This window comes from Cricetulus griseus, chromosome 5 (assembly GCF_003668045.3).
Source record: "Cricetulus griseus strain 17A/GY chromosome 5, alternate assembly CriGri-PICRH-1.0, whole genome shotgun sequence".
Lineage (NCBI taxonomy): Eukaryota > Metazoa > Chordata > Mammalia > Rodentia > Cricetidae > Cricetulus > Cricetulus griseus.
The window spans coordinates 120445501-120470772 of NC_048598.1; the positions used below are offsets into that span (position 1 = coordinate 120445501).

At 42.5% G+C, this 25272-nt stretch overlaps 1 protein-coding gene across 2 annotated transcripts in view; it reads left to right on the forward strand.

The window, feature by feature from the left end:
* Nucleotides 1–25272, forward strand: part of Dpf3 (double PHD fingers 3) — a 276886-nt gene that overhangs the window by 208593 nt on the left and 43021 nt on the right. The window contains exons 8-10 of one of the 2 annotated variants that reach the window (XR_003485948.2): nucleotides 3793–3921; nucleotides 6567–7898; nucleotides 15338–17030. Coding sequence is in view for 1 of the 2 variants with exons in the window: in XM_027418438.2 (XP_027274239.1) it covers nucleotides 3793–3921 (129 nt within the window). In the remaining variant the exon portion in view is untranslated. Of the gene's footprint in view, nucleotides 1–3792; nucleotides 3922–6566; nucleotides 7899–15337; nucleotides 17031–25272 lie in introns of those variants that run through there. The other variant, XM_027418438.2, reaches the window with a different exon arrangement.

The following is a 25272-nucleotide window of genomic DNA, read 5'->3' on the forward strand; positions in this document are numbered from 1 at the left end:
TTCTGTAGGAACCAATGCAATAATATATGTCTGGCAGAAGCCCCAGCATTTCTGTACTGTAGATACCTGATTCTTGTCCTTCTTAGCAAGACATTCAATCACAGGGAGGCTAAGTGGGTAGATATGACCTAGTGTCACTTCTCAGAAGGTAACGAATGACTTATGGCTTTGTGCTTTTTGGTGTGGTTGTGATAGCCAGACTTTCATTGCTCTGATAAATACCCCAGAGAAAGAATTCAAAGGGGAAAAGATTTATTTTGGTTCTAAGTATCACAGGTTTCAATCCACAGTTGCTCAGTTCTGGATTTTCAGGGTTACGATTAGGCAGAGAATTATGGCAGACAGGGTATAGTGGTAGACATCGTGGCACAGAGCTACCTATTTCAGATGGTCAGGAAGCAGAGTACCTTAACAGGAAGGGGCCAGGCCTGTGACATGTCCTCTAAAAACATGCCCCAGTGACCTACTTTCGCTAACAAGGCTCCATCTTCTTTAGGTCCACTATCTCCCAATAATCTATTTGGATTTTGAAACTATCATTGGATTAGATTAGGTCAGAACCAGTATAGTATAGTCACTCCCCTTAAAGGTCTACCATGGAATACTGCTGCCTTGGAAACCAAGCCTTTCAACAAATACAGTTTCATACCAAACCATAACAGCTGTGTTATAGTATTATTATTCTAGTGATTCAGGACCTTCAGCTACCTACTCTGGCACACTCTGGGAGTGGTTGTGAGTCTGTCTGTTTGGACACGGACTATCTCTTTGAAGAGTCAAGAAAAAAACAAGAGCAAGAAAAGATTGCTCTATAGAGGGAAAGCTGATACTATACTCTGCGTTCACAAAAAGGTCCCAGATGCATCGTATGATACCTGTTTACATCTTTGTCACATTTTCTAAGCCATTCATCCCACAGATTTTAGTCACTATTGCCAGCATGTAAGTCATGCAGGTGGCCCAGCAGTGAATCCATCTGAAGGAATAGATCATTGCATGTGAATATATGAGGTGGGTGTACACATTCATCAGGAGACGTATTAGTGATCCCAACATAGTGCCCTCCCCAAGGAATGACTGGTCCTTGCTGGTTGGGAATAGGGAGGGTCCATGGAAGTACCTGTGCTCTCCAACCAATCTTGAATACCAGAAAGCATAAGAGAACCAATGTGTATGCTCTTGGCCCATGCCTTGTCATTTTACTGAGATGGAAGGATGCTTTGAGCTTATCGCTGCAGTAAGAGAGTAGACAGACGCTCTACTGAAGTTAAAGCATGGCTATTACTGTCCCCTCACTCTCTCCTCCCCTGCCTCATGGTGCTCTGCTACTGAGCTACAACACCCCCTCACATCACTCTCTAAACTAGACTGTGCTAAATAACAATATACCCCTCACCTCTTCTTGTCACAACTACATACCTAAGTCTACCCACATGACTCCCTTATATAGACACCTGTATACGAGTGGACACTGCCCTGACACCCTGTCTTCAGAAACTGGGATCCCATGAGCTCTTCCAATGAGTGATGTGTATACCCAGCCCTCTTCTGACTAGTTAATTTTAAATTTTGAGACAGGGTTCCATGAGTTGCCCAGGTTGGCCTTTAACTCTCCTTGGCAAGCCTTGAACTTATGATTCTCCAGCCCCATCCTCCTAAGTAACTGGGAATGCACACCTGTACCACCAGGTCTGACTTGGAGCTCTTGAGTCAGTAGAATAGTCTACCTATTTGGTGAATACTATAAACAATAGTCCAGAAGTTATTATTCTCTATGTTTTCCCTCTTCATCTTCATATATCATCAGGGGATACAGTCAACTGAGGGTATGCAGATTTTTTGGTGGCATAAGTATTTTGAGAATGGGAAAGATATCTGATATTGCAAGAAGCCTGTGTGTGTAAAGCAGGAAGTCAGACTGGGACCCTGAGACCATCTTGGCGTGGTGTATATGGGACTCTTTTCCTGTATGTGGGAAGTTACTCAGATGTGATTGTCACTGCACACTTTATATCTAGTTCACCCAATATGAAACTTTGCTCTAAATGTAGTATTTTCCCCTCTCTAGTTTTTATATTTACCACTTAATAGACTTCAGTGCATCTTCTGAATTGAAAACGTTAAGTTTATTTGCTTCTTAAACATGCTTAGATTCTCTCTAGAAAGTTCTGAAAATGCTGAAGAGGGCAATTGAAAAGGAACGAAAGGGCAGAGACTGGTATTTCTGGCTTGGGCAAGGCACATTTCATAGGCAGAGAAAATTTTTGGCAGATGCACAGGCCTTGGGAGAGTATTTGGAAAGCCACCCTGCTTGCTCGGCGGATGTCTTTGAGGTCCAGTGGCTATGGAAGGATAGCCCATCCTCAAAAGACCACAGAGGGTGGCCCGTTCCTCTGTCTCCCCCAAACAGCCAACACTTTTCTTGCAGAGGATTGTCTGCCTGCTTGAAGATGGAAATCAATGACTTAGAAACTGATTAAACAATTCAAATAGCAACTGATAAATGGATTAACCCTCTGTAATGTAATTCTGCCAGCTTTTGTCTTCCGCCTTCCCCAGGTAAGTTTTCTATTCCTGGAGGCAAAGCAGAGGCATGGAGGAAGCAAAGGCCAGAGGGAATCATATTAAAGGGGGCGAATCCGTTTATCTCTTACTGTCTGGCTGGTATTTCTGCTCACATATCTGCTGCTTCTTCACAGATTTGTACCCTACGGGACCCTGATTAAAGTTAGCCAGTGAATAATGAAAGATAGCAGCAGACACGGAGGATGCTGAGGAACATACCCTAGTGGTTAAGGCTGATTCCACAAGCAGAGAGACTTCTTTTTAGTGGCAGTCATGGAGTGTGAATATCCCCAAGAAATGTCTACACCAGGATGAGAGAAATAAAAAAAAAAAAAGGAAGCATTCTCCCATGCAAGGAACCTGTTCTAGCTCTTTCAACCAGCCCCTAGTAACTGGGAATGACTTTGGGTCTCAAAGGCATGGGTGTTGTTACTGGGTTCTGTTTTCAAGGCCATACCTGAAGAGTTTTCAATACCTTTGTTTTGAAATTCAGCAGGGATGGGTTATGGCATTATTGTGTCCAGTTACTTGTGACGATTTTAAGCCTACATATATGCTAACTCCCCCATCATTCTGTCTGTCTCTGACATGAGACCGAGCTAAGGGCCCAGGCAACCTGTGACTGCTTCTAATTCTAGGCATTTGGGTTCTTCAGATGAGCTATCCTACTTGCTCTCCATGATCAACGAGTCTAAAACCTGGAGTTGAGGCTAAGAACAGACACTTGTGTGAACTCCCAAGATGTTTAACAGAAATTCTCAAGAGCCTCTCCAACACGCTGTCTAGAAGTGACTAGCCACAGATAGTGAATAAGTATATATCTCTCCAAGGCTAGGCCAAAGCATTGACTGTTCTCTCCCTCTACTCACCACTGTTTATAGTTTCCATCTTATGTTTGGACTCTGTGCAGGATGGACAGAGGCTTACTTGACTTACACCACTTCTAATTTAGAGCTGGAATCAGAGGGGCAATGGGGTTTCTATAAAAGAACTGAACTGTGAAAAACTTGCAAAGTTGAGATTCTGAATGACTTGTAAGATGGACTAAGAAGGATAAAAAATAAAGAAATAACAAAGCAAACAAATCCTAGTCAATATCACCACTAGGCTCTAACAAATTCTTCCTTTCTAAGTTTCCTATTCTCCCTGGAAGAGACTCTGCTACACTCCAGTAGAATAGGCAGCATCTAAGTCTAAAGTTGGAATCCTTTCTCAATGTTTCCACAGCCCAGAAAGGACCAGATGGGACGGTCATTCCCAACAACTACTGTGACTTCTGCTTGGGGGGCTCAAACATGAACAAGAAGAGTGGGAGGCCTGAAGAGCTGGTGTCCTGTGCAGACTGTGGACGTTCTGGTGAGTGAGGCCCCTTCCTGCACTGCGTGCTGTAGAGCTCTTCTGTTTGGACTGCTCTGCCATCTCATCAAGGTTAGGGAGGGAGAGGAGTAGGGAATGATGGGCTGATGACTTTGAGGGGAAAGGGGTTTTCAGGTCATTTTTATGTTTTTCTTCTTTGGGTCTTATGGACCAAAAACCGTTCTCTGGGTCCCCAGGGAAAGGGCAAGGAAAGGGTCTGGCCCTTCCATGAGGCAGACATTACTTTGTATGTGTAGTTGTCAAAAGTAAAACAGAGCAGAGATACACGAAGATCCCAGGCAACATGCTAGCCTGTAATGGAAGATGAACATGTAACAAAAATTGTGTTTGTTCTGTGGAAAGCTGGGGCAACCCCCAGAGGATGGAAACATAAGTATTAGGGAAGCAGCCACATCCTGAACTGTGGGGCTCAGAGATTCCTGGGCTCCTTTGTACCACCACCATTGGCCATTTATCCCATATTTCTATGTGTAACCGGGCAGAGCTATCTACACAAGAGGCAGGAGGGCAAGTGCCCCTAGACCAGCCTGCAGCTGGCCTTTCCTAGTCTTTTCATCTTCAATCTTTCCAAAGAATAAAGTATCAAAAGGAGACTTTGGGTCTCATTCCTTCCTTCTGAAAATAAGTTAAGAGTCTTGGCTGTGGATTGGTTTTTTAAATTGTAGATAAATCATTATTTTTATCTGATCATGGTTAGTTTGTGCCACCCCCTGTCCCCATTTTTCAATGTCATAATTAGACCAAAGCACAAGGCAGGGAAGAGAGATGCTTTCAGATGCCATCTTCAATTTCATCAGTTGCTCACTATAGGTGAGGCACTCGGATTGGGTGGTTGGGGCTAGCAGGAGAGGTCATTTCATCTTATACCTTTTGACCCCAGTCTTATTTTCAGTCCCAGTCCCAAGTGAAGGACTGAGATGACCTCATCTTGGTTTTCTGCAATGACTCAGTTCTCCCTCTTGTACCCTCAAGCCATACCTTTAGCGCTATGTGTTTTGAAGCTGAGGTTGTTTAGGGGTCTAGACAGCCTTGAGTGGTAAACCAATAATTAGAAACATGACTTAGTGGTCATTGCATAAGACCCTTTGCATTTCATTCTCAGGGACCCCTGGCAGGGAGTTCCTTTCATGCAATTCTGTCAATTCATTCATGGTCCAAACACTGAACTTTTTACTGAGAAGATACAACCCTTAGGATAGATGGAGATGGTTTTTAGATTTTTAAAAAGAAAATTAAAACAAATGAACTTCAACCCAATGCTTTTTATATGTTATAAGGTCAGGCATTCAAAAAAAATGTCTCTTCTATCAGAAGCAAGGCCACTTGATGGAGTGGTGTGCTAAGCAGGGTATTGTGGACTGCTGTAGGCTTTGGTGGGTTAGTGAAGACAGTTTTAGAGTTCTTCAACTGACCCAGGGGCATCAGAAGTAGGATGTCAATTTTGTTTTTTCCCTACATGAAGCCTGTCTTTGTACAACTTGCGCTCAGAGTTTCTTTCCTTGGTTCTGTCTGATATGTGCCTCACGTGTCATGTTACAGTGCCATAGGTATTCTCACTGTAAATGCTGGCAATTAATTTGGTGGGTCATTTATTAACACCTGATGCTGATGTTTCTGAAATAGCCCCTGTTTTGGGCTGCTAAGTCAGATGCGTGAAAACATCTCTGGGGCCTCCCCAGGGTCCTTCCAGAGAATATGAGTTGGAATACTGGCTATTCCCTGCTCATCTACCCACTGCCTCTGTTTTCCAGAAGAAAGTGCCTTGTCTGACCCCTGGCATGGAAGGGACCATCACTATGGTATTGGGTTCCAATAGTGTATGAAACAATTTAAGCCTGAGTTTTACAGATTTCAGGATACTATATTCATTAGGCTTTTTAAAACCCCATTTTCACCTTTCAGTATGTCTTGAGTTTGAGTTGCCAGGGTGAACTTTCTGCAGTAGCTGAGACCTTGGTATCTTTAGTGGCCTAGTGTGTGAGATTATAAGCATTTCCTTCAGGGTTAAGAGAGTGAGAAGTTTCTCTGAACTGCCACTTAGACTTTCCCACTGCTCTTTGCTTTCGGTGCAAATGAACTACATGGCGGAAGGGTAGAATTGAAAGAGCTGTCAAAGAGCGGGATTAGAGGCAGGTAAAAATAAAAATAAAATGGACGGAGGCTTAACCACCTTCAATGGGTTATCTGACAGTAATACCTTGGTAAAGCTGACTGTCAAAGTGACGAACGAACATTGTTCAAAGAAACGTCAACTGAAACTACAAAGAAATACCAACAAGGCTTTAAAATCGCCAAGCGAAAGCACTGTGTGGGGCAGGGCTGGGTGAGAATGTGCCTCTGTTCGAGCGGACCAAAGGAGATATCGTGCGTGTATCTCTTGCTGTCACAAGCTATGGACACATGTGTTGTGGTAGAGACGGGACATTTTCTGGGAAGTGGAATCTTCCTGGAAATGTGTGCTTTGTCCCATTACCTTTACCAGGTGATATACCTGGTTAGTCCCTTTTGGTGTAACTGGCTTATTATCTTGCTGTTAGGAATAACACTGTAATGATGTAATGAGAATATTAATGATGCTGTCTGTTGCTTAACCCATGTGCTGATATATTCATCATACATGTCAGCTCATTTGGGAGGAGAAGGCAGGAAGGAGAAGGAGGCAGCGGCCGCAGCACGTACCACGGAGGACTTATTCGGTTCCACGTCAGAAAGTGACACCTCAACTTTCTACGGCTTTGATGAGGACGATTTGGAAGAGCCTCGATCCTGTCGAGGACGCCGCAGTGGCCGGGGTTCACCCACAGCAGATAAAAAGGGCAACTGCTGAGCCCATGGGACAGACTGGCTGGCCAATTAGCCACCCCCTCTGACTCTGATCATTGTTCTAGTTCTGATATATATTTTTAAATGAAAGATGACTTGGGCTTTTCCCGTTATCCTTGCTTTTTCCTCCTACCTTCCATGTGTCCCTTCCCCTCCTACCATCCTTCTATTCTGGGTACAACAGAAGCACAAACTACTGAAAGCAAAACAACAAAAGAGCAGAATCAGAGTCCTCTGGGGAGATATGGCACCACAGTGGGCTATTTATTTTCCCTAGAAATAGGAAGTTAGGTGGATTTTCTTTCTGCTGGGGAGGGCATCTTTTTGATGTGAGCAGAGTTGATTTCCCCAGTTTTCAAGGGAAACAGGAGCATGAGGTTTGGAAACAAAGAACAAACAACATTAACAATTATTATTTATAAATGCTATCTATTATTAGATTCAGATGAGGGAAGAGAGAGAGAAGGAGAGAGAGAGAATCAAAGAGATGGAGGTGATATCCTGTTTAGGGGGAAGCCACTGTGTGTGTGTGTGTGTGTGTGTGTGTATGTGTGGAGAATTTCCTCAATGGGAGTTGGTGGCTCCGCAGAGCAGACCCCTCCCCATGTCTCTTCCATGACCTTTACATCTTTCTCTCTGCTGTGAGAAAATGGCAGCCATCCCAGAGAAGCCTGGGGACACTTACATTTGGCCTCCTTCCAGCGCTGGCCCTGACCAGCGGTGGCCACTCCCCTCGGCTCCTCTCCTTTCCTTGTTGCTGGGTTTCCCTCACTTTCGTCCTGGCAAAGATCAGCGTCCATCCATCAGAACACAGGAATGGAATGTCAGCAAGTCACAGGCTCGGCTCTGGCAGAGCAACTGAGGTGGCACTCCTGGAAGGAAGAGTGATACTGCACAATGAATTCCCCTCTCCCTTCGCCCCTGCGTAAAAACATGTAGCTGCCCACTGGATGATGGCGTCTTCCATATTTCTTCCACTTTTTATAGTGCCTGCCAGGCACTTTGTTTTATCTTTCCAATAGCATTTCCTGAAATAAACCAAAGCAACACTTGGTCCGAGACCTCAGGGATAAGGAAGACTGTCCACCTCATTGGCAGTCCCTGAGAACAGCTGGGAGGCCCTTCTTGAACAGGTATGTCCTGGCTGAGTTGTTTCACAACGAGTGCAAAACCATCATAGTTTTTTGTTTTCCTTTATTTTTTCCTTTTTTATTTCTTTCCTTTGGTTCCTCTAAGCTTGCTCTTTTGTGTTTCTGGGTTCCCCCTTTGTGGTGTGGGGGTGGTGAATAAAGAGTCTGGCCTGTGTGTGCATGCTGGGCCTAGGTGCTGGGCTGATCCTGGCTTGTGGGGAGGGGAGGGGCTCGATGTAGAGAATGGCAAGCTTTTGGCTTCTGGCTTTAGCTTTTGGCTTCAACTGCAAGAGAAAGTGGCTGGGGAAATGCTTGGCTGACTTTTCCCTTGGTTAAATGTGGAAGTGAAGTCTGTTGGCTTGGGTAGGAATAAAGATGCAGAGAACAGTGTACTGCATGTCTAGGGTGGTACTTTGGGCTCTGGGGACCTGTTTCACAGCCAAGGGGCTAAGTCTAAATTAAGGATCTCTGGGCCGGCAAGATGGCTTATTGGGCAAGGGTGCTTGCAGCTAAGCCTGACCACCTGAGTTTGATCTGTGGGATCCACATGGTGGAAGGAGAGAACTGACTCTTGTAAGCTGTCCTCTGGGATCCACATGTGCACCATGGCATGTGTGAGCATACAAAGACACACAGGAACACGCATGAGCACGTGCATACATACACACACAGAACAAACCAACCGACCTGCCAAACAAACATTGACCAAATTAAAGACCTCTAATTAAGCATAACACTCAACTGGATTGTTTGGAAGATTCTGAATTTCCGTGGAGTAAGAATGGCCACGGTATTGGGCTTCCATGAGCACACACGTCGAGGTCCTTCTGGTTGCCTGGTCAACTGGCTGCTTGTGAGTATGCGAGGAGATCTGTTTCAACAGTCCAGATTTGGAAGATCTCCTTGAATTAGACCACTCATAAAATAACAAGCTAACTCAGCAAAAATAAGGACGTGCAGACAAAACTACAAATGGACCCCTTTGAGTTTTCCTAATAGTCCGAGATAGATGGACTCCTACTTTTCTGTTTTAGATGGATATAAGCTTATCTGAATGTTTGTTCTTAGTTTTGAGAGATCAGAAATGATGCTGCCACCCATTTTTTGGGTATTCTGCCGATTTTGTGTCCTATGAATGGAACATAGGCCTCCCATGTGGTGGTAATAGTCCTGCATGCTCACATACATTGGTTCCAGTAGGTTTCTGCTCTTGCTGCCACTTGCTACTTTTGGTCTTTCTTCCTTTGATTCAGACATTGGATTCATAGCCTTATGACTTTCACTGATGAAATATGAACTTCCAAGTGAATAAAAAGTATATTCAGTCTACACAATCATTTGAACTCTTGTCTAGTTGGTCGCCGTCCTGGAATTATCAGTGATGATTTGACTTTGAACTTGGGATATTTTAAAACCCATGTATTTAAACCAAATTAATAATAAAAAAATGCCACTTGCTTTAGGCATCTACCCTGTGTGTCTAATAAGGGACCAAATAGTTTAGAACTTTTTAACAAAGCCAACCCCCCAGGACAGTGTCTGAGAATGACTTTGCTTGTCTGATTTACTTCACTAGTTTAGCTTGCTTCTCAGTTTCTCCTATTGGGCATAGCGGCTGTTGGCACAGCCAATGTGAGCACAGCATTGCTGTTTCTTGTTGTTTGAGCCAGCATCTATAAACAGACTCAGGATTCATATTCTTTAATGAAAACTTTAAGAGGAACTGGAAGGAACCTGGAAGATGATCAGATTTCCATCTTTCACCTTTTAATTAAGGGAAAGTCAACCTGGACAGGTTAACTGAGCTCAGTTTGAGTGAGTCCAACAGACATTGCTTTACAGGGGAGCACCTTAAAGCAGTGGGGTCGTGCTGGAGAGAGAAGGCATAGGATGTGGCAGCTGGTGGTCCTGGGTCCTGGAAAACTTGATGGTGTTGAGATTAGGTCCATAGCCCCCTTCTCCAGAGAACAGCGTGAACATGTATGTGCTGGTCACTATTTGGGGGTGCTTGATGTCCATCATGATACTCCAAGATAGATGCCTGTATCACCCCAGCTTATAGGTGAAGAAGCTGAAGCCAAGTAATGAGGTTAAATGAGGTTAAGACCCCACATAAAGTAAGGAATCAGGTTTTGACCCCTCCAACAGCCTGATTCTAGAATCCATTGGCTGACCATCTGCCTGTGCTGTCTCTCAAATGGGCCTTAGTTAAGGAATATGTATCATACATTGTACACCTCAATCAGGGTCAGTCGAAGTAGAGGATACCTGTGATGAATTTATCTTTAAAAGCCAACCCTCTAAAATGCCATTTTAACCACTAAGAATAAGCAATTAGATCTCATTGAAGAGAATCCTAATTCTGGTCAAGGTTTGCACAGAATATTGTAGGCAATTCACCTTCTACATAAACTGTAATTTTAAGAAAAGACTCTGATGCCTGATAGGGACAAAAAACCCTTTCAGGAATCACAGGAGTTGTATGAGCCACTAGAAAGTTCTGGTTAAGCATCACTATGAACATTTAGGATCAAAAAGGAAATCACGACCATCTATGAAATGACATGACCAGAATGCTTCAGAAATGTCACCTAAAATTTCCTCAGTACCAGTCCCAGCATGGGGGAAAACAAAGGTACAGAACTTTCTGCGGCATTCAAATGCTCCGGGGAATCATTGGTGTAAAGGTAACTGCTGTTGTCATAGGTGACTATCTGATGTTTGTTCCAAGCCCAAGCTAAAGGTGTCGTTTTCTGTTCCGGAGACTATGAGATCAGAGAGTAAGATCACTACAGCACCGGGAATGAGGAATATGCATTTAATTTTTTAAAGGTACTTTAAAGTCAGCAGTCCAATTTACTGCTGGTATTTCAGAGATAGGGATTTAATAAAAAATAGGATGCTCACATCAACAGCATCCCTTAAGTCTTCCTGCTTGCTTTGTGTGTCTTCATGCACCTAATGGGCTGAAGCCTGATATTGCCTTTATATAGCACTTGAGGGAACGTGAGATCATTACTTGGGGAGAGAACTAAAGGCTGTTTGGAGGTGCTTACTTCATGGTGGAATAAAATTAATTAATTTTATTCCAACATGCCTCCTGTTACAGCTGATGAATATGATCTTGAACATGTACTTAGAGTTTGAGCAGACTCATGCATTAGGAATTTTTCCACAGGGGATTTTGTTTAGCCTTGGAAAGGGGAGTTGCTTCGGTTGTGAGTTTTCTGAGTGAGGTATATTTGATCTAGTGAGTAGAAACCTATAGCAGACATGAAAGACTTCTAATTTCTGGGCTTGACTCCCTGTGTGAGCTCATTGCCATGAACGTGGTCTCAGTTTTCTCTATGCCCAGGATTTGGACATGTCTTTCTTTTTATCATAACATGTGACCAACATTGTTGATTATAGTTCTAAAACAACCTTGTGACATGAGCTAGATGTCATCTAGCTCCCTTTTGCTGGTGGGGAAACTGAGGTTCAGTCAGCTTAGAAGATTGGTCTAACATTCCAAGGTCAATAAGTTCTGCGTGTCTGGGTCTACCAAGTTTTCATCTTTTAAAACTCTGACTTCCTCCCAGGTTGCATTTTTGAATTTTTATTGAATAGAATTAGTAAAGGGCTTTCTATTATATTCTTTGGGTTGAGAAGTTATTCAATGTAAAACAAACACGAAACAACAAAACCTGCCCATTAGACAGTAGAACAGTGCTGAGAAGCAGCAATGTCCAAGTTCCCACAAACTTTCTGAAAGGACTAAAACTGGACTTTCTGTGTAGTCAGGTTTTGGGTGGTGTGGTAGGGTGTCAGGGGGTAAACACTTGAAACTCCATGTTGATCATGTGCCCTAGAGCCTGTAACATTACAACACTGATGCACTTAATAAAAATGATTTCTGACCATTTATTCAAAATAACAATAAAGGAAAGGCCATTTTGCTTGATTGATTTCCAAAATAACCAAACTGATAGAAGATCCCCTTTAAAGGTGATTTGTTAGCTGGGGCTGGGGACCTAAGTTCCCAGGACCCACCCAAACCAAACCAAACCAAACCAAACCAAACCAAACCAAACCAAACCTAAACAAAACACACCAGGCATAATTGTAATCCCAGTACTGGGATAGGTGTAGGGGCAAAGATAGGCAGATCCTTAAGGCTAATGAACTATCCAGTGTACTAGTAAGTTAGCCTACTAGGTAGGCTAGTGTCCAATGAAAAAGTGGCCGTTCCCTTAGGAATGACTCCTGAGGTTGTCCTATGACTTGCATGGCACATGCAAATGCATACGCACAGACTTGCATTCCCCACCCCATATCCACACAAAAGAAGTCGTTAGCTAAAAACAAAACAAAAATAACAACAAAACCCCCAGTAGGTTCAAAACTGTAGTTAAGTTAAAAAAATATATCAATACTGGCTTTCAACCAATGCCTAAAATTTAAAACAACAACAAACCTTAATCATTTCACACTTCCAAGATACTAATTTGAAAAAAAAATCCATATACTCATCATCCAGATTCTCCCAGTAACCATAGTATACAGACTACGATCAAATTCATTTTGGTACAATACTACAAGCTTCAGACCTAATTCAGATTTTGCCTATTTTCTTGGTAATGTCATTTTTTTCTGATCCAGGATCACACATCGAATCCCATTGATCTGTTCTTCTAAAGTTCTTTAACCTGGATTAACGAGTCCCAGTGCCTGCCTTGGGTTTTCAATTTCTTGATGCTTTTGTAAGTGTTGGCTAATAATTTTTATAGCCATTCCCTTTAGGTTCCCGTGTTGTTTTTCTAATGACATAAACAAAGCTGTTCATTTTCAGCAAGGACGTTATAAAGAGGAGGTTGCGTTGTTTTCAAGGAGGCCCATGATTGACTTAGTCCTTTGCTGGCAAGAAAGGCATTTGTTCTATCAGCTGAGGTTTCCAGATAGTAAGTTCCTAAGTCTTGGATGATAAAGCTTTTACTCAGCTATGCCTTTCTTCATTTGCTGACCAGGAATTGAGTAACACGTAATGTAGTATACACTTGACTGCTCAGCCCTGTAAAGCAAAGATGCAGTTAAAAACAGGACTAATGCATTTATTGACCAATGGAATTCCTTGCAATCTAGTTGGGGAGACTAAGAAGACTAGATACTCACAAATACTCAATATGTAAGGGTTATTACATGATGTCTTTTGCTGTGGCTCAAGGTAGTCAAGTTCTTAGAAGGAGACGCCCAAATCAACAAGCTTCAGATGGACTGATGTTCTTTAAGCTGTGGGTTTGCCCTCAGAGAATTGAGGTAGAGCTGAATCCAAAGCAAAGCTGAGAATCACAACTTGATCTGTGCAAAAATGGCAAAAATAACATGAAAGAATGTTTAAGTGTGTTGTAATATATTCTTCTTAACCAGTAGTGTTTTCTCCTCCAAAGATGGTATGGTATGTTCCTGAGGGCAAGGGTGACATCATTCAGTGTCTATTGGATAATACCCAATACCACCATAACATAGTTATTTATTAAAATTAAGTGAGAACTTAACAATACTTCTGAGTTAATTAGTGGAAATATTCTAAAATCTTGTTCTATACACACTGGATGCTTAACTAATGTTTCTGACGCAACAGTGGAGAAGCTGTCATTGGAGGCAATATCCATTGGTCAAGGCAGAGAGGAAGATGGGAGTCAAAGGGTAGTAAAGTGGTAGAGGGGGATATAGAAGAGAAATGAGTATGTGAAAGATGAAGGTGGTAGAGAGCTGTCAATGTTGGGGAAGATGAAAAGCTAAGCTTCTTTGGAGGGGTTGAGAGTAGGAGACCAAGAATAGTGGAGCATTTTCCATGGCCTGTAACTGGCTTAGCCAAAATAAATAGGAGAAAAATGTATGTCAAAACTAACTAGCTATTTTCTAGGTGGATTAAATGGAGCAAAAATAGTTTGTGTGTGTGGGGGGGTGGTGGGCGTTGCTGGTAAATGGATGAAAGGTAAAAATGTATAGAAACTCGAAGGGTCTGATTACAGTTACCATATGAACTCTGACAGCGACAGGAACCATCTGACCACAGGAGTCAGGAGCATTGTAAGAGGGACCAAAACAAACTAACAAACAAAAAAAACTAAAACTTTCAGAGGATAGAATCATGATCAATATCTGACAAGCAGACAAATGGCAGGCAACCTGGAGAAAGTCAAAAGAAAGGTCACCATGGCTTATATTTCAAGCAAAAGGGTTAGAGTCAGGTGGTACTAGTGGAGTTGAGGAATAGGAAAGAAGAGAGTAGCTAGCTAGGGGGCACCAAATCAGCAGCTCAGAGATGTGTGGCTGTGGAGTGGGATTAAGTAGATGGAGAGAAACAGAAGCAGATGTGGATGGAAGACTTGGTGGGCCCAGAAATGTGGACTTTCTCAGGCTTCCTTTGAAAACAAAAGTAGATGGATAGAGTCAGTCTTGGGGATGTGTTTCATCATGGCCTGTGCACCTGGCTAGGGAATGATGTCTTGGGTTGACCAGAAGGAGCAGTATGGCAGGCAGAAGAGATTGAGCTAGGAGGAGGTGGAGATGTTTGTTTGACTTTAAACTTTATTCCTTCTGCCTTGGTCATTTTCCTATTAGGCTCCTTCTTCCCTCCGTGAAGAGCTCAGAGCCATGTGGGCGTCTCCTTTGGGGTTCCATCTCTGTTCTCACAAACTGCCTCTAAAGGGAAATGCAAGTGCACTTGCTGACATTGCCTGCTCCTCATATTGACTACCTCATGCTAAAGACCAACAATAACTCCGGGGCTCCATTTCCACCAGAAGCAAAACCTATACCTGGTTGGCATTCCTGTTTTGAAGTGCCACCAGTATCCAAAGCTGACACCTGTCAACACTGGGCTAGTAGAGGACTGGTTTCTCTTTGAATAATTCAGATACTCTTTATCACTTGGTCAGGGTTAGAGGTGAAGATGTGTGTATGTATAAAGTCATCTTCTTTTGGTTATGAGCCAGATGGGACAGTGCTGGGGTTATCTGTGGATGTTCCTATACCTTAGAATGATTCATTTCCACATAAGTGATTGGAAGATATGATTTCATAAGGGTCTTTTCTGGAATGTTTTAACTTTGAAAAAATTTGGTTTGTTTGGTTTCCAAGTAAAAATCTTTGGTTTTTCTTTGTGCACATTCAGTTTTATCTTCTGTATTCTATCTCCTGGGCCATTCAGTGATTACCCTGCCCTGTTGCTGGCTGATTTCACATTGCTAATGTCCAAAGCACCAGAGAGTCAAGCCTGGTTTTCATTGCCCAAAGCTGTGGCTTCCTTAGCTCTGTCATCAATTAGTGGTTTTCTTTCTTTTACTTTTCAATTCATTTCACACACCCCATCCTCACCCTTAATTTTAATTTTTCTTTCTTAGGTAGCTGTTCTGTGCTGTTGTTTTTTTTATCTCTCATTGCCTTTCCTTCTGCAGTCCACTCTGTGAGCCAGGAACTGTGCATCCTTCAAGCAAGCCATTCCTGAAGAAGATGAAGCAAATCCAGGCGACGCCGAGCCTCTCCTCCTGTTCCTTCTCTTTTCTTGTCCAGCCCGTCCTGAGCATGGATTTCAGCTAATGCCGGAGTCTGCAGGGATTGGATGGAAAGGCCTCCAGCATCTCTCAGCTCAGCTCAGCCAAGTTTCGGAAACTGCTCAAGTTTGTGCAATAAGAAGATTTTATTTTATTTTTTCCTTTTAAAAGTCTTCATTGCCTTTGCTTGAAATGTCTGTGAGAAAGTACCCAGCTCAGAGTGGAATTTGCTCTGCAATAGAAAAAACGTAAACTGACAAAGACAAAAAAATAAGTGAACTATTTTATTTATTTCGATATTTAAAAGAAAAAAAGTGCTGACATTGCACTGTATTTTTGTTTAAAGTACCTTCTACTTCAAAAGTTACAAAAAAAGCAATTTTGTGAAGACCTGAAATCAAAAGAGTGCTTACTGTAAAATAAAGGCATCGAATTGACTTTAAGGAAAAGTACCCCACATTTTTAATAAGGAAATAAAGATCAATTCTGCTCTCTCAGGCTTTTTAAAGAAAGTCATTTGTGTATGTGCTTTAGGTTTTTGTTGTTGTTAATTTCTGCTAGTTGGATATAGTAAGCAAGGACTGGTTGTTCTTCCAAAATCCCCTGCAAAGTATTGTTGATTTTAGGTAATTATGTGTTAGGATTTGACTAAAATAAATTAACCCCAAACGGGCAGTGTGTCCCACTCCCTCCTCTTCCTCACCTCAGATGAACCCCATTGATCAGAATGTAAAACTGCAGCGGGCCCATCTTGTCTCATGAGGCCTGATCGAGGAAGGAATTCTACTCGCTGACTGAATGCATTGCTGCCAAGTTTAGCAGATCCAGGCAAAAATGATTCTGTTTAAAACAGTTCAATGAAGAAAAACAAAACAGCCACAAGTAAGCAGTGGATGAGATGCTGTTAGTTCAGTCATCTGACAACTCCAAGAGTTGTCCAGGGGAGCTCTGCTGAGTGGACTTCAGGGGGCCTGAGAGCCTAGAGTTTCTCTGAAGACTAGGGGGTTGACTGGAAGGATATAAACTTGAAACTAAGTTGTTTGTGGGGAGAAGTAGGAAGGCCAGTGTTCTATGTGTGTCCTTTATGGCTCTTATGGTCAATGAAATGGAATTCGGTGTTACATGTTTGACCTAGCCCAGGAAGTCAGCTGACTTACTGGGCCACTGGGTTCTACCTCTTGGCTTCCACTTAGCTTGTCTTTTACATGTCCAGAGCAGAGTCATGGATGACACATTACAGTTTAAGGCTGGACATTCTGATCAGCAAAGGTGCTTGAGCCACAGTATTACTGAAATGTCCCCAGCCTGAGAATAAGTGTCACCTAACATCAAAAGGGAAGGGTGGATGGGCAGACTTTCCATTAGACCCTTCAGGGTTCCCACTCAAGACAAGGGAGGTGTCATCAAGAGTGTGTTTCTATCATTTTCTGATAGAAAATGTCCCTTGTCAAAAATGTTAATTATAATAATGATCTGTTCTCCAACCCACACTCACAAGTTATGGTATGTGTACAATTGTGATAAAGCTTTGCATAATGTAGGGTTTGTGTGAAGTGTGTGTTAAGTTCTGTTAAATAAAAGACTGTTTCTAATGGTCTTATAGCATCTGTAAGATTTGCTTATCAACCTCAGCCTGCAGGAGTGACTCTTACAATGTGGCATGAGAAGAACTCTTGCAAAGACTTTGCTCCCTTTCATGCCCAACATTTTTTTTTTTTTTTAAATTTAGAAGCGTATTCTGGGACAGCAGTTGCCACTAGCTTAAATGCCACACAGAGGTATCAAATGTGAGCAATATCTGGTGTTGGTGTTACCATCTCTTCTCGGCTCAGAGTTACTGTCACCCACCCAACATCACCACCACATCCATCCTCCTTTCCACGGTCAAAACAGACTTTTCAAAATCCTTGTTAGGTGCAAAAGCATAGCAGACCCATTTAATGTTGCTATCATACTGATGCCAAGAAGTCTTGCACAGACATGAGAGATTGAGCATAAGCTTGGAAAAAGGATAGGAGGTTACCATTTTTTACTGCTTGAAAGGTACTGTTGGGGCAGATTCCCTAAGCTGGCAGATGTGTGAGCTGTCAGTGGACCCTCTAGGGTAGAGTTTTCCTAAAGGCGAAAATGGATGTTATCTGAAGGGTCATCTAGGTTAGCCTGTCAAGTCATGTGTTTCCCTCTGAACAACTGGTCCTGTCCCCAATTGGGGCCATGTGGAGTGGACTGTGACATTGCAGTCTTATTGCCATTGGGTTTTACCTTCTTTCAGAGTGCAGGTCACATGCAATTCCATTTTGGACTTCTTAAGTTTTCTAAGTACTAGAAAGGAGGTTGTTCCCCACCTCTAATATGTTATCCACCTTAACATCCCCATCTCCCTTTTAAAATTGTGTATTTGATTTTTGTATGTGTGTGTACATGTATGCATACATGTGTGCATGTATTTTTTGTGTACTTGTGTGTGGGGGGGCAGAAATTGTTGTTGATGTATATTTTCCTCTATCATTTTTACCTCATTTTTTGAGACATGATCACTTATTGAATCCAGACCTTGACTTATGAGCTCTAGGGATCCAGTTGTTTCTGTCCCCGCTTCCCCAACATCACTAGGGTCACAGACTTGTTGCTGTCCCTCCTGGATTTTCATATACAATGCTGGGGACTTGAACTTGGGTCCTTGCACTTGCACGGCAAAACACTACCCAACCGAGCCATCCTCCTAGCCCCTTTCCCTCACCCCATTTATACTGTGGTATAATAAACAAACGGTGAAGCTGACTACTTTAGTGGCTGAATGTATAGTTCTATGGCAAAAGTACATTCATGTCGTTGAGGAACCAGTTCTACCCATCTCTAGAATATTTCATCTTTTCCAACTGAAACACTCCATTTATTTTTTATTTTTATTTTAATTTTTAAAATTTTTTTTGGTGAAACACTCCCTTTAAACACCAACTCTCTCCGCTTCCCAGCCTTTGCAGCCACTTTTTATTTTGTGACCTCATGAATCTGACTAACTCACATACTTGAATGAATGGACTCATGCAACATTTGTCCTTTGCCCATTGATGTTTCATTTTGCATAATATCTTTAAGAATACTCTATGCTGGGGCATGGGATGATATTTACCTTTTTTGGGGGGGTTTGAATGTATGTATAAAGTATGTGATGTTTAACCATTCATCTGTTCATCATATTTATTATATACTCGGACTATCTAGAAGATTTGGAAGATTAGAACCAAGTCCTAGGTCACCAGAGAGGTTAAGTGTCTTTCCTAGAGAGAAGTAGTTACATCTGAAATCACCCTTCTAGTTTGCATTCTAGAAAAAGGGTACTTTGAACCAGCCAGAAGGGTAGACATTTGCTTTCTTAGGTGTCTTTCTTTATGACTAAGGACTTGTATGTGTACACTATCATGGCAATGCTCACTGGGATGAGAGGTTGCTGTAGCGTTGCTTTGCAGATGCTTTGCGTCCATAGACGTTCATGACAAGATGGAGGAGGAGGATGTATGTACAAGCCTGTGAATGAGAAAGAGAAGAGGAAATCACTTTCTTCTTCCACTTGAAAATATATTAGTTTCTGTGAAGGATTAGCACTTGGGTTGAAGTCCAAGCACATTGCTTACTATAAAGGCTTAGAATGAGAGTTGATGTTCAGATGCCTGCAGAGCAGGTACCTTCAGTAAGCCAAACAGGTGCGGCAGTGATTTGCAGGAAGTTAACAGTGCTAGGGAGCAGGCGACAGCTCTCAGTGCTCAGCCTTGGGAACAAGAAGGGTTCATGGCTTTGTTTGTGTGGGGCAGCTGCTACTTAGCTCAAAGGGCACTGAGTAAAGGAATGCTCAGGGTCCCCAGGTTTTCTGGGTGTGCATGCGTATGTACGTGTGCGTGTGCGTGTGCGTGTGCGTGTGTGTGTGCGTGTGCGTGTGTGTGTGTGTAGGACAGAGGTTAAACTTTGGTATCTTCTTCCATAGCTTCTCTGCCTTGCGATTTGCGACAAGGTCTCTCACTGAACCTGGAGCTCACTGGCTGCCCAGAAAGCCCCGGAATCCTCCTGTCTCTGCATCTTCAGCACTGGGATTACAGGTGTGTGCCTCCATGTCCAGCTTAGGCACTCATGTTTGCACAGCAAACACCTTCCCAAGTAGATCATCATAAGCATTTTGGTGAGGACTCTCCATTTAAAAAGTTGGTAGTATTATGAAAAACAACTGTTGAAGATCAACTTAGTGTGGATTAAACCATGTGTGACTGTTTATAGGACCTGCTTTAAAGGTATTTTGATGATTTTGGACTTAGAAGTATGGGAAAGGTTGAAGCTGAGGTTGTAATGCCTTGTCCAAAATCATTGAGGACAGCAGATCCTCATGTTAACTCGGGGATGCAGATAGTATATCCTGGCTTGGAGTTGTTATGTGATGGGAAAGGGACTTGGGTGGTCTCTGAGTAGAGCTATGTCATCAGCATGTCAGGGATTTGGAATATGTTCCCAAAAGAAACTATATCATCGCCCATTCCATTTCCTCTGCATGTCCATGAAAATTCCTCTCAGTAAAACCCAGTAAGATTGTGCAGTATATGGATGTTTTGATTTTATGTCATTATTGTTGGCCAACAAGTCACCCATCATATCACATTCCTTCTTTTTTTTAAGAACTCTGTGTCACATTCCAGGTGACCAGAGCTGAATTTGAGTTTTAGTCCCAAACGAGCAAATTCAAATTCAGAACTTTGAGTAAAATCTCTCTCTTTCCCTCTCTTTCCCTCTCTTTCCCTCTCTCTCTCTCTCTCTCTCTCTCTCTCTCTCTCTCTCTCTCTCTCTCTCTCTCTCTCTCTCTCTCCCTGTCTTTCACACACACACACACTCTCCAGATTCAATCTTTGTTATTTAAATTATTTGTCTCTTAACTCTTTAGATCTTATGTTCATCTCATTATAGAGGATCCTTGTAAGAGAGTTGGATCTACTCTTGAATTTACAAACACTATTTGCTTGGATCAGTTGATGTCTTATTTTGTCTTTCTGGGGAAGAGGTGATTTTGAGCAAGCTCTCCATTTCCCTGTTTATAATGGATGTTTACAAGCTCTTTCTGTAAAGGCCTAAATAATAAATCTCTTAGACTTTGTGGGTCAGGCATCTGTTGGAGCTGCCCCACTCTGGGGTCATACTCAATATGTACATGAATGGGTGTGGCTGTGTTTCAAAAAAGCCTTTGCAAAAATGGGCAGCTGGTCCACAGGGTATAGTTTTGATGATCCTTGATTCAGAGAATATTATACATTTAACTGGGGTGGTGATGCTAGCATGTGGGTCTTCTTTTAAGTGATAGGACTAAGAGGAAAGTTCCACATCACCAGGGGAAGAGATAGAGGGGCATGGCCCCTGTAGTAATAGAAACTTTTAACGCCTCACTACCAAAGGTTTTCAGAGGCCAAAGGTCCCACCCCAAGTTGTTCTAACACTCTCAGTGATGAGTCTAAACCACAACACAACAGTGTTTACTAAAGTGTCTAGGATTAGAATAACCAAATCCTACCTGACAGTGAGTCCCTGAGAACCTGGTGATGAATACCCCTTCCCCACTAGCAACTGATGTTGATTTTAAGAGTGAAAAATGGTGAGTAGATCACGTGTTTACATGAGTGTAGATACTTGAGTTTTGTCTGTAGGAGATACACGATAAAGGATATTCAGTGGGAAAGGTACAGAGAGCTGAAGGTAAAGAGATGGGCTTTTGCTGGTGCTGTTTGATGACTATGGTTTACCTATGAGATGCTGAGATTGCTAAGATATATTTCTTCCCGAGATCTCAGATTCTGTGGTTTTATTCAGGATCATAACATTTCCCACAACATTTTATTTCATCTCCCAAGACAATTCGTAAGAAATGATTTCCCCTTATTTGTTAGTGGGGAAGCGTACTAACCTGAGACTTACTACTGAATGGAGATTGTCTCTCTAGTTGAACATGGAATGGTCCTGAAGAGGGGACTGTGAGGCCAGGGATGCTCAGAGGCAACTGTCATGCCAAAAATGAGATAGCCTTTCAGATCCCAGGGAACCTTCTAGTGAGGCTTATTGTTAGTGTTCCCGAGTTTCCTGAAAGGGGGAAGTGGTTGGAACTGGTGTGTTTTTGTGTCTGCTCTTGCTTCTAGCTTCCCTCCCTCAGAAATAAGTTCTCAGGGTATGCTAGGAAGGGGAGATTATTTGAAGTCAGTAAATCCTGTGCTTTCTATTTTACGTAGACTTGGTGTGAGGAGCACAGGTCTCTTGGTTAGGTGAACTTCCCTATACTAGAGTAGAAAATACTTTCTGAGAGTTATTAACAGTTGTTATCCATGGCTTAACACTGACCCAGTCTATTCAATGGCATTAACCGTGTTGCTATGTTATTATTTTATCTTCTGTTTTAGTGCCGGGGATAAGAGGCAGGGACTCACTGTATAGTTCAGGCTGGCTTCAATTGATTGATCCTCCTGAATCTGCCTCCTAAGTACTGGTATGTCACTTTCTTTTTCTTTTTTTTTCCTTTTTTGTAATATTGGAGATGAAACTTGAAGTCTCAGGGAAAAGTGTACTATCACTGAGCTACACACCGTCTCTCTATAGTACTGGAAATATAAGAATGTACCACCATGTCTGGCTTGACTGTGATGTTATTAGTTATCATCTGCCAAGGGTAGTTTTACATGGAATAGATATAGATCATTCCAGGAGCTATATCAAGTCAAGGGGACTTCATTATCTTTGAGTGCATGAGGTTAGGTTGGAAATGACATGTAAGGCTGAGATATAATTATTTGGCTATATGTATATTGGTACTACTAGTGATAATACCATGTTCAAATGAAATGAAAAAGCCTAAAAAAATCTAAAATTCTGAGAAAGATTATTAACAGTATACCATAAGAGCAAATAAGCCCTTTAAGGAAAAATTTAGCATTAGAGGCTATCTAACTTGGAAAAGAGCATTAGTGTTCTCTTAGTAACTTCAGTGTATCATTGAGAAAAAGACACTGGCCAGTTCCTTATGGTTTCCTTTGATGACAGGAAAGGTGCCTTGGGGAACTGAGAACAAATAGACACTCTTTGACACCCAGAACTTTAGTCTTTGGAGACAAAATGGACTTGCTAGTAGCCAAGATCTTTTCCAATGTAGAGTTAGGGGCATAGGAGAGATGAGCTCCCAAGGTCTAACCCTGCAACACATTGGGTTACAATTGGGAATGTTAAAGGAGTCAGTGTCTAACTCATCACCAGCAAGTGTAGAAACAAGGGTAAGATTGGTCCCAAGAATGTATATTACAGTCAGGAAAATTTTACTTCTGAGTGTGCACTGAAGCAATATCCAGATTGGGTGGTACAAGGCACTGGCTGGAATGTGAATACTGTGGGAAGAGACAATTTCCTGTGGAGAAAAGCTAGGGATATGAACAAGAACAGTAAGTCAGGTCAAGAGGCCACCAGGCAAATGATGCTGCAGAGATCCCCATAGTGAGTGGGGTACCAGTTCTCAGCTCCTTGGACTTCACAACGCCCAACATCATCCTTGAGAATGAATCACATGGTTGTGATAGGACATCACTATTCCATTCAGCTCGGATAGAGTGATATCGCTGACATTCACAGTTGCCTCCTGACTCTTCCCCAACCTGCTCAGGCAGGAAGGCCCCAGTAGAAGACAATGTTTTATAAACAAAATCTGCTTGGGGAAAAAAGTGGTCAGCATTTCTTCTAGAGAACCCAAGTTATTTGGGAAAGAAATCATGTGCACATTTTTTTTTTTGTTGTTGTTGTTTGTTTGTTTTAAAGAAGTGCCAGTTGTGCTGTGTTCCTTGTGTGAAGTGAGCTTTGTGGAACTGTGATCCTAACAAGGCAGGGTGCGCGATAGCCAGTGTGAGAGAGTAAGGTGGCCGTGAGGGGGGCACGGGGGGGGGGGCTGTTAGTGCTGTGGCATCTGCTTGGCTGAGGTGTGGGTTTAGAGACACAGACAGTTTGTAATCTTGAGCACTTCTTTGGGTAAAGTAGACTGTTCTACCTTCATAAATATCAACCTTATGTCCACCACGGAAAAATAAATCAATATGTTCAGACCATTGTTACTGTCTGTAATAATCCTCATGTTATCGGTTATGCTACAAATCAATGAATCAATCACCGAGGGACTGCCTTTTGTGTAGAAATACTGTTTGAGGTTCTGAGGGGCATGAAGAGAAAGAAGCAAAGGGGGGGGTGTGCTTTCTGTGTGTTCATGCCAGTGGCTGGGGTTAGGATTTTCATAGCCGGTTGCTAGTTAAAGTTATATAATAGCACTTGGGTGCTAATTCCATTCTATTGAGATGGAATCTGAGACTCAAGGGGGTCGAGGTGACAAAAATACTGGTGATAGCTGATGACATCTATTTTTTTTTCTTTTTTTAGAATATGTGCTGCTGAAGCAAGCAAGGACTTTTTTTTTTTTTTTTTGGCCTGTCTTTTATGACTCTAAAATGTTCTCCAGTGTGGCAGGCATCCTTTGTTTCTGTGAAGGAGAGACAGGTGGTTAACATATTATTCAAGACAAGACCATGCATAATTAAGCGCCATGTTGCTTGAAAGTGCAGATGTTAGACAGGCTCATCAAGGAGGGTTACTGGTGCTGGCTGCTGTGGGGGCACCACTTCAGAGAGGGATGGATAGAGTTGGTGTGGACAAAGAGAAGGCTGGCCACTGAAAGCAACTGCAGCAAGTGGCTAGGCAGAAACTCAGAGGTGTGAGTGGGCATGGGGCTTTTGGAGCCAGAGCACAGAGAGGGACCTGATTAGAAGAGAAAGCAGGTCATGGGCATGCTACTAGCATTGATGTCAAGGGACGGTTTGATCCACCATGAAAGAATGAGGAGAATCTGGGAATAGGGGCCCCTCATGAGCTCATAAGAAGGATATATGTGATGCTTAGTATGGCTGTGTGAGGGCAGCAGAGCTGTGAGTGTCAAGAAATCTGGGTGTATCTATTCCTCCCACCTGGCAGCCTTTGTCTTCTTGAAAGATGGTAGGTTGCTAGTCCTCATGGGAAAAGCAGTGATCACATTCCTTCCAGATGACATGAAACAGAATCGTAGCATCTCCATCTTCTTTGTGATGTCAACCTGGTAAAATATCTTTCTGAGTGTTAAACTTGGAGGTTGGTGATTCAATGGGCCTTTCCCACCAAAGACTGTTCTTTCAACCACTTGCTGGTTTGAAATGCACTTGGGAGGAACTTGGTATATTCTGAGTGGCCCATTGGCCACTTGATCCCAGAGAGCCTATTTCAACTTGAGATCTAAATCTATGATTTGTTCTGGTCAAATTGGAACCAAATGTACTTGATCTTCTAGGTTGATAGTTCACAGAGGGTGAAGTGAAGTCAAGTTGGGACTTTGGCCATGCCCATTGTTGGATGTTGAAGCATCTTGAGGCTTCATTGTTTAGATACCACAGCTGGTTTACCTCTTAGAGGAAATGAAAAGTTGGACTTTTAACACCTAAGTCTTTCTTTTTCTTTTTTTTTTAAAAAAGATTTATTTATGTGTGTCTGTGTATGTGCACCTGAGTACAGGTGGCCATTGAGACCAGAAGAGCCTGTAAGATCCCATGGAGCTGGAGTTATAGGTGGTCCTGAGATGCCCCACAAAGGGTGCTGGGAACAAACCCAGGTCCTTTTCCAAGAGTAGTATGAACTCTTAAATGCCCCAACCATGAGTCTTTTGATTCTAACACCTCATCCCCTTTCTTCTTACTTCATTCCACTGGCGGCTTCCCTACTAGGCCTGAAAGCTGAAAGAGGTGCAGCCATGTGTGAGAAGTGTG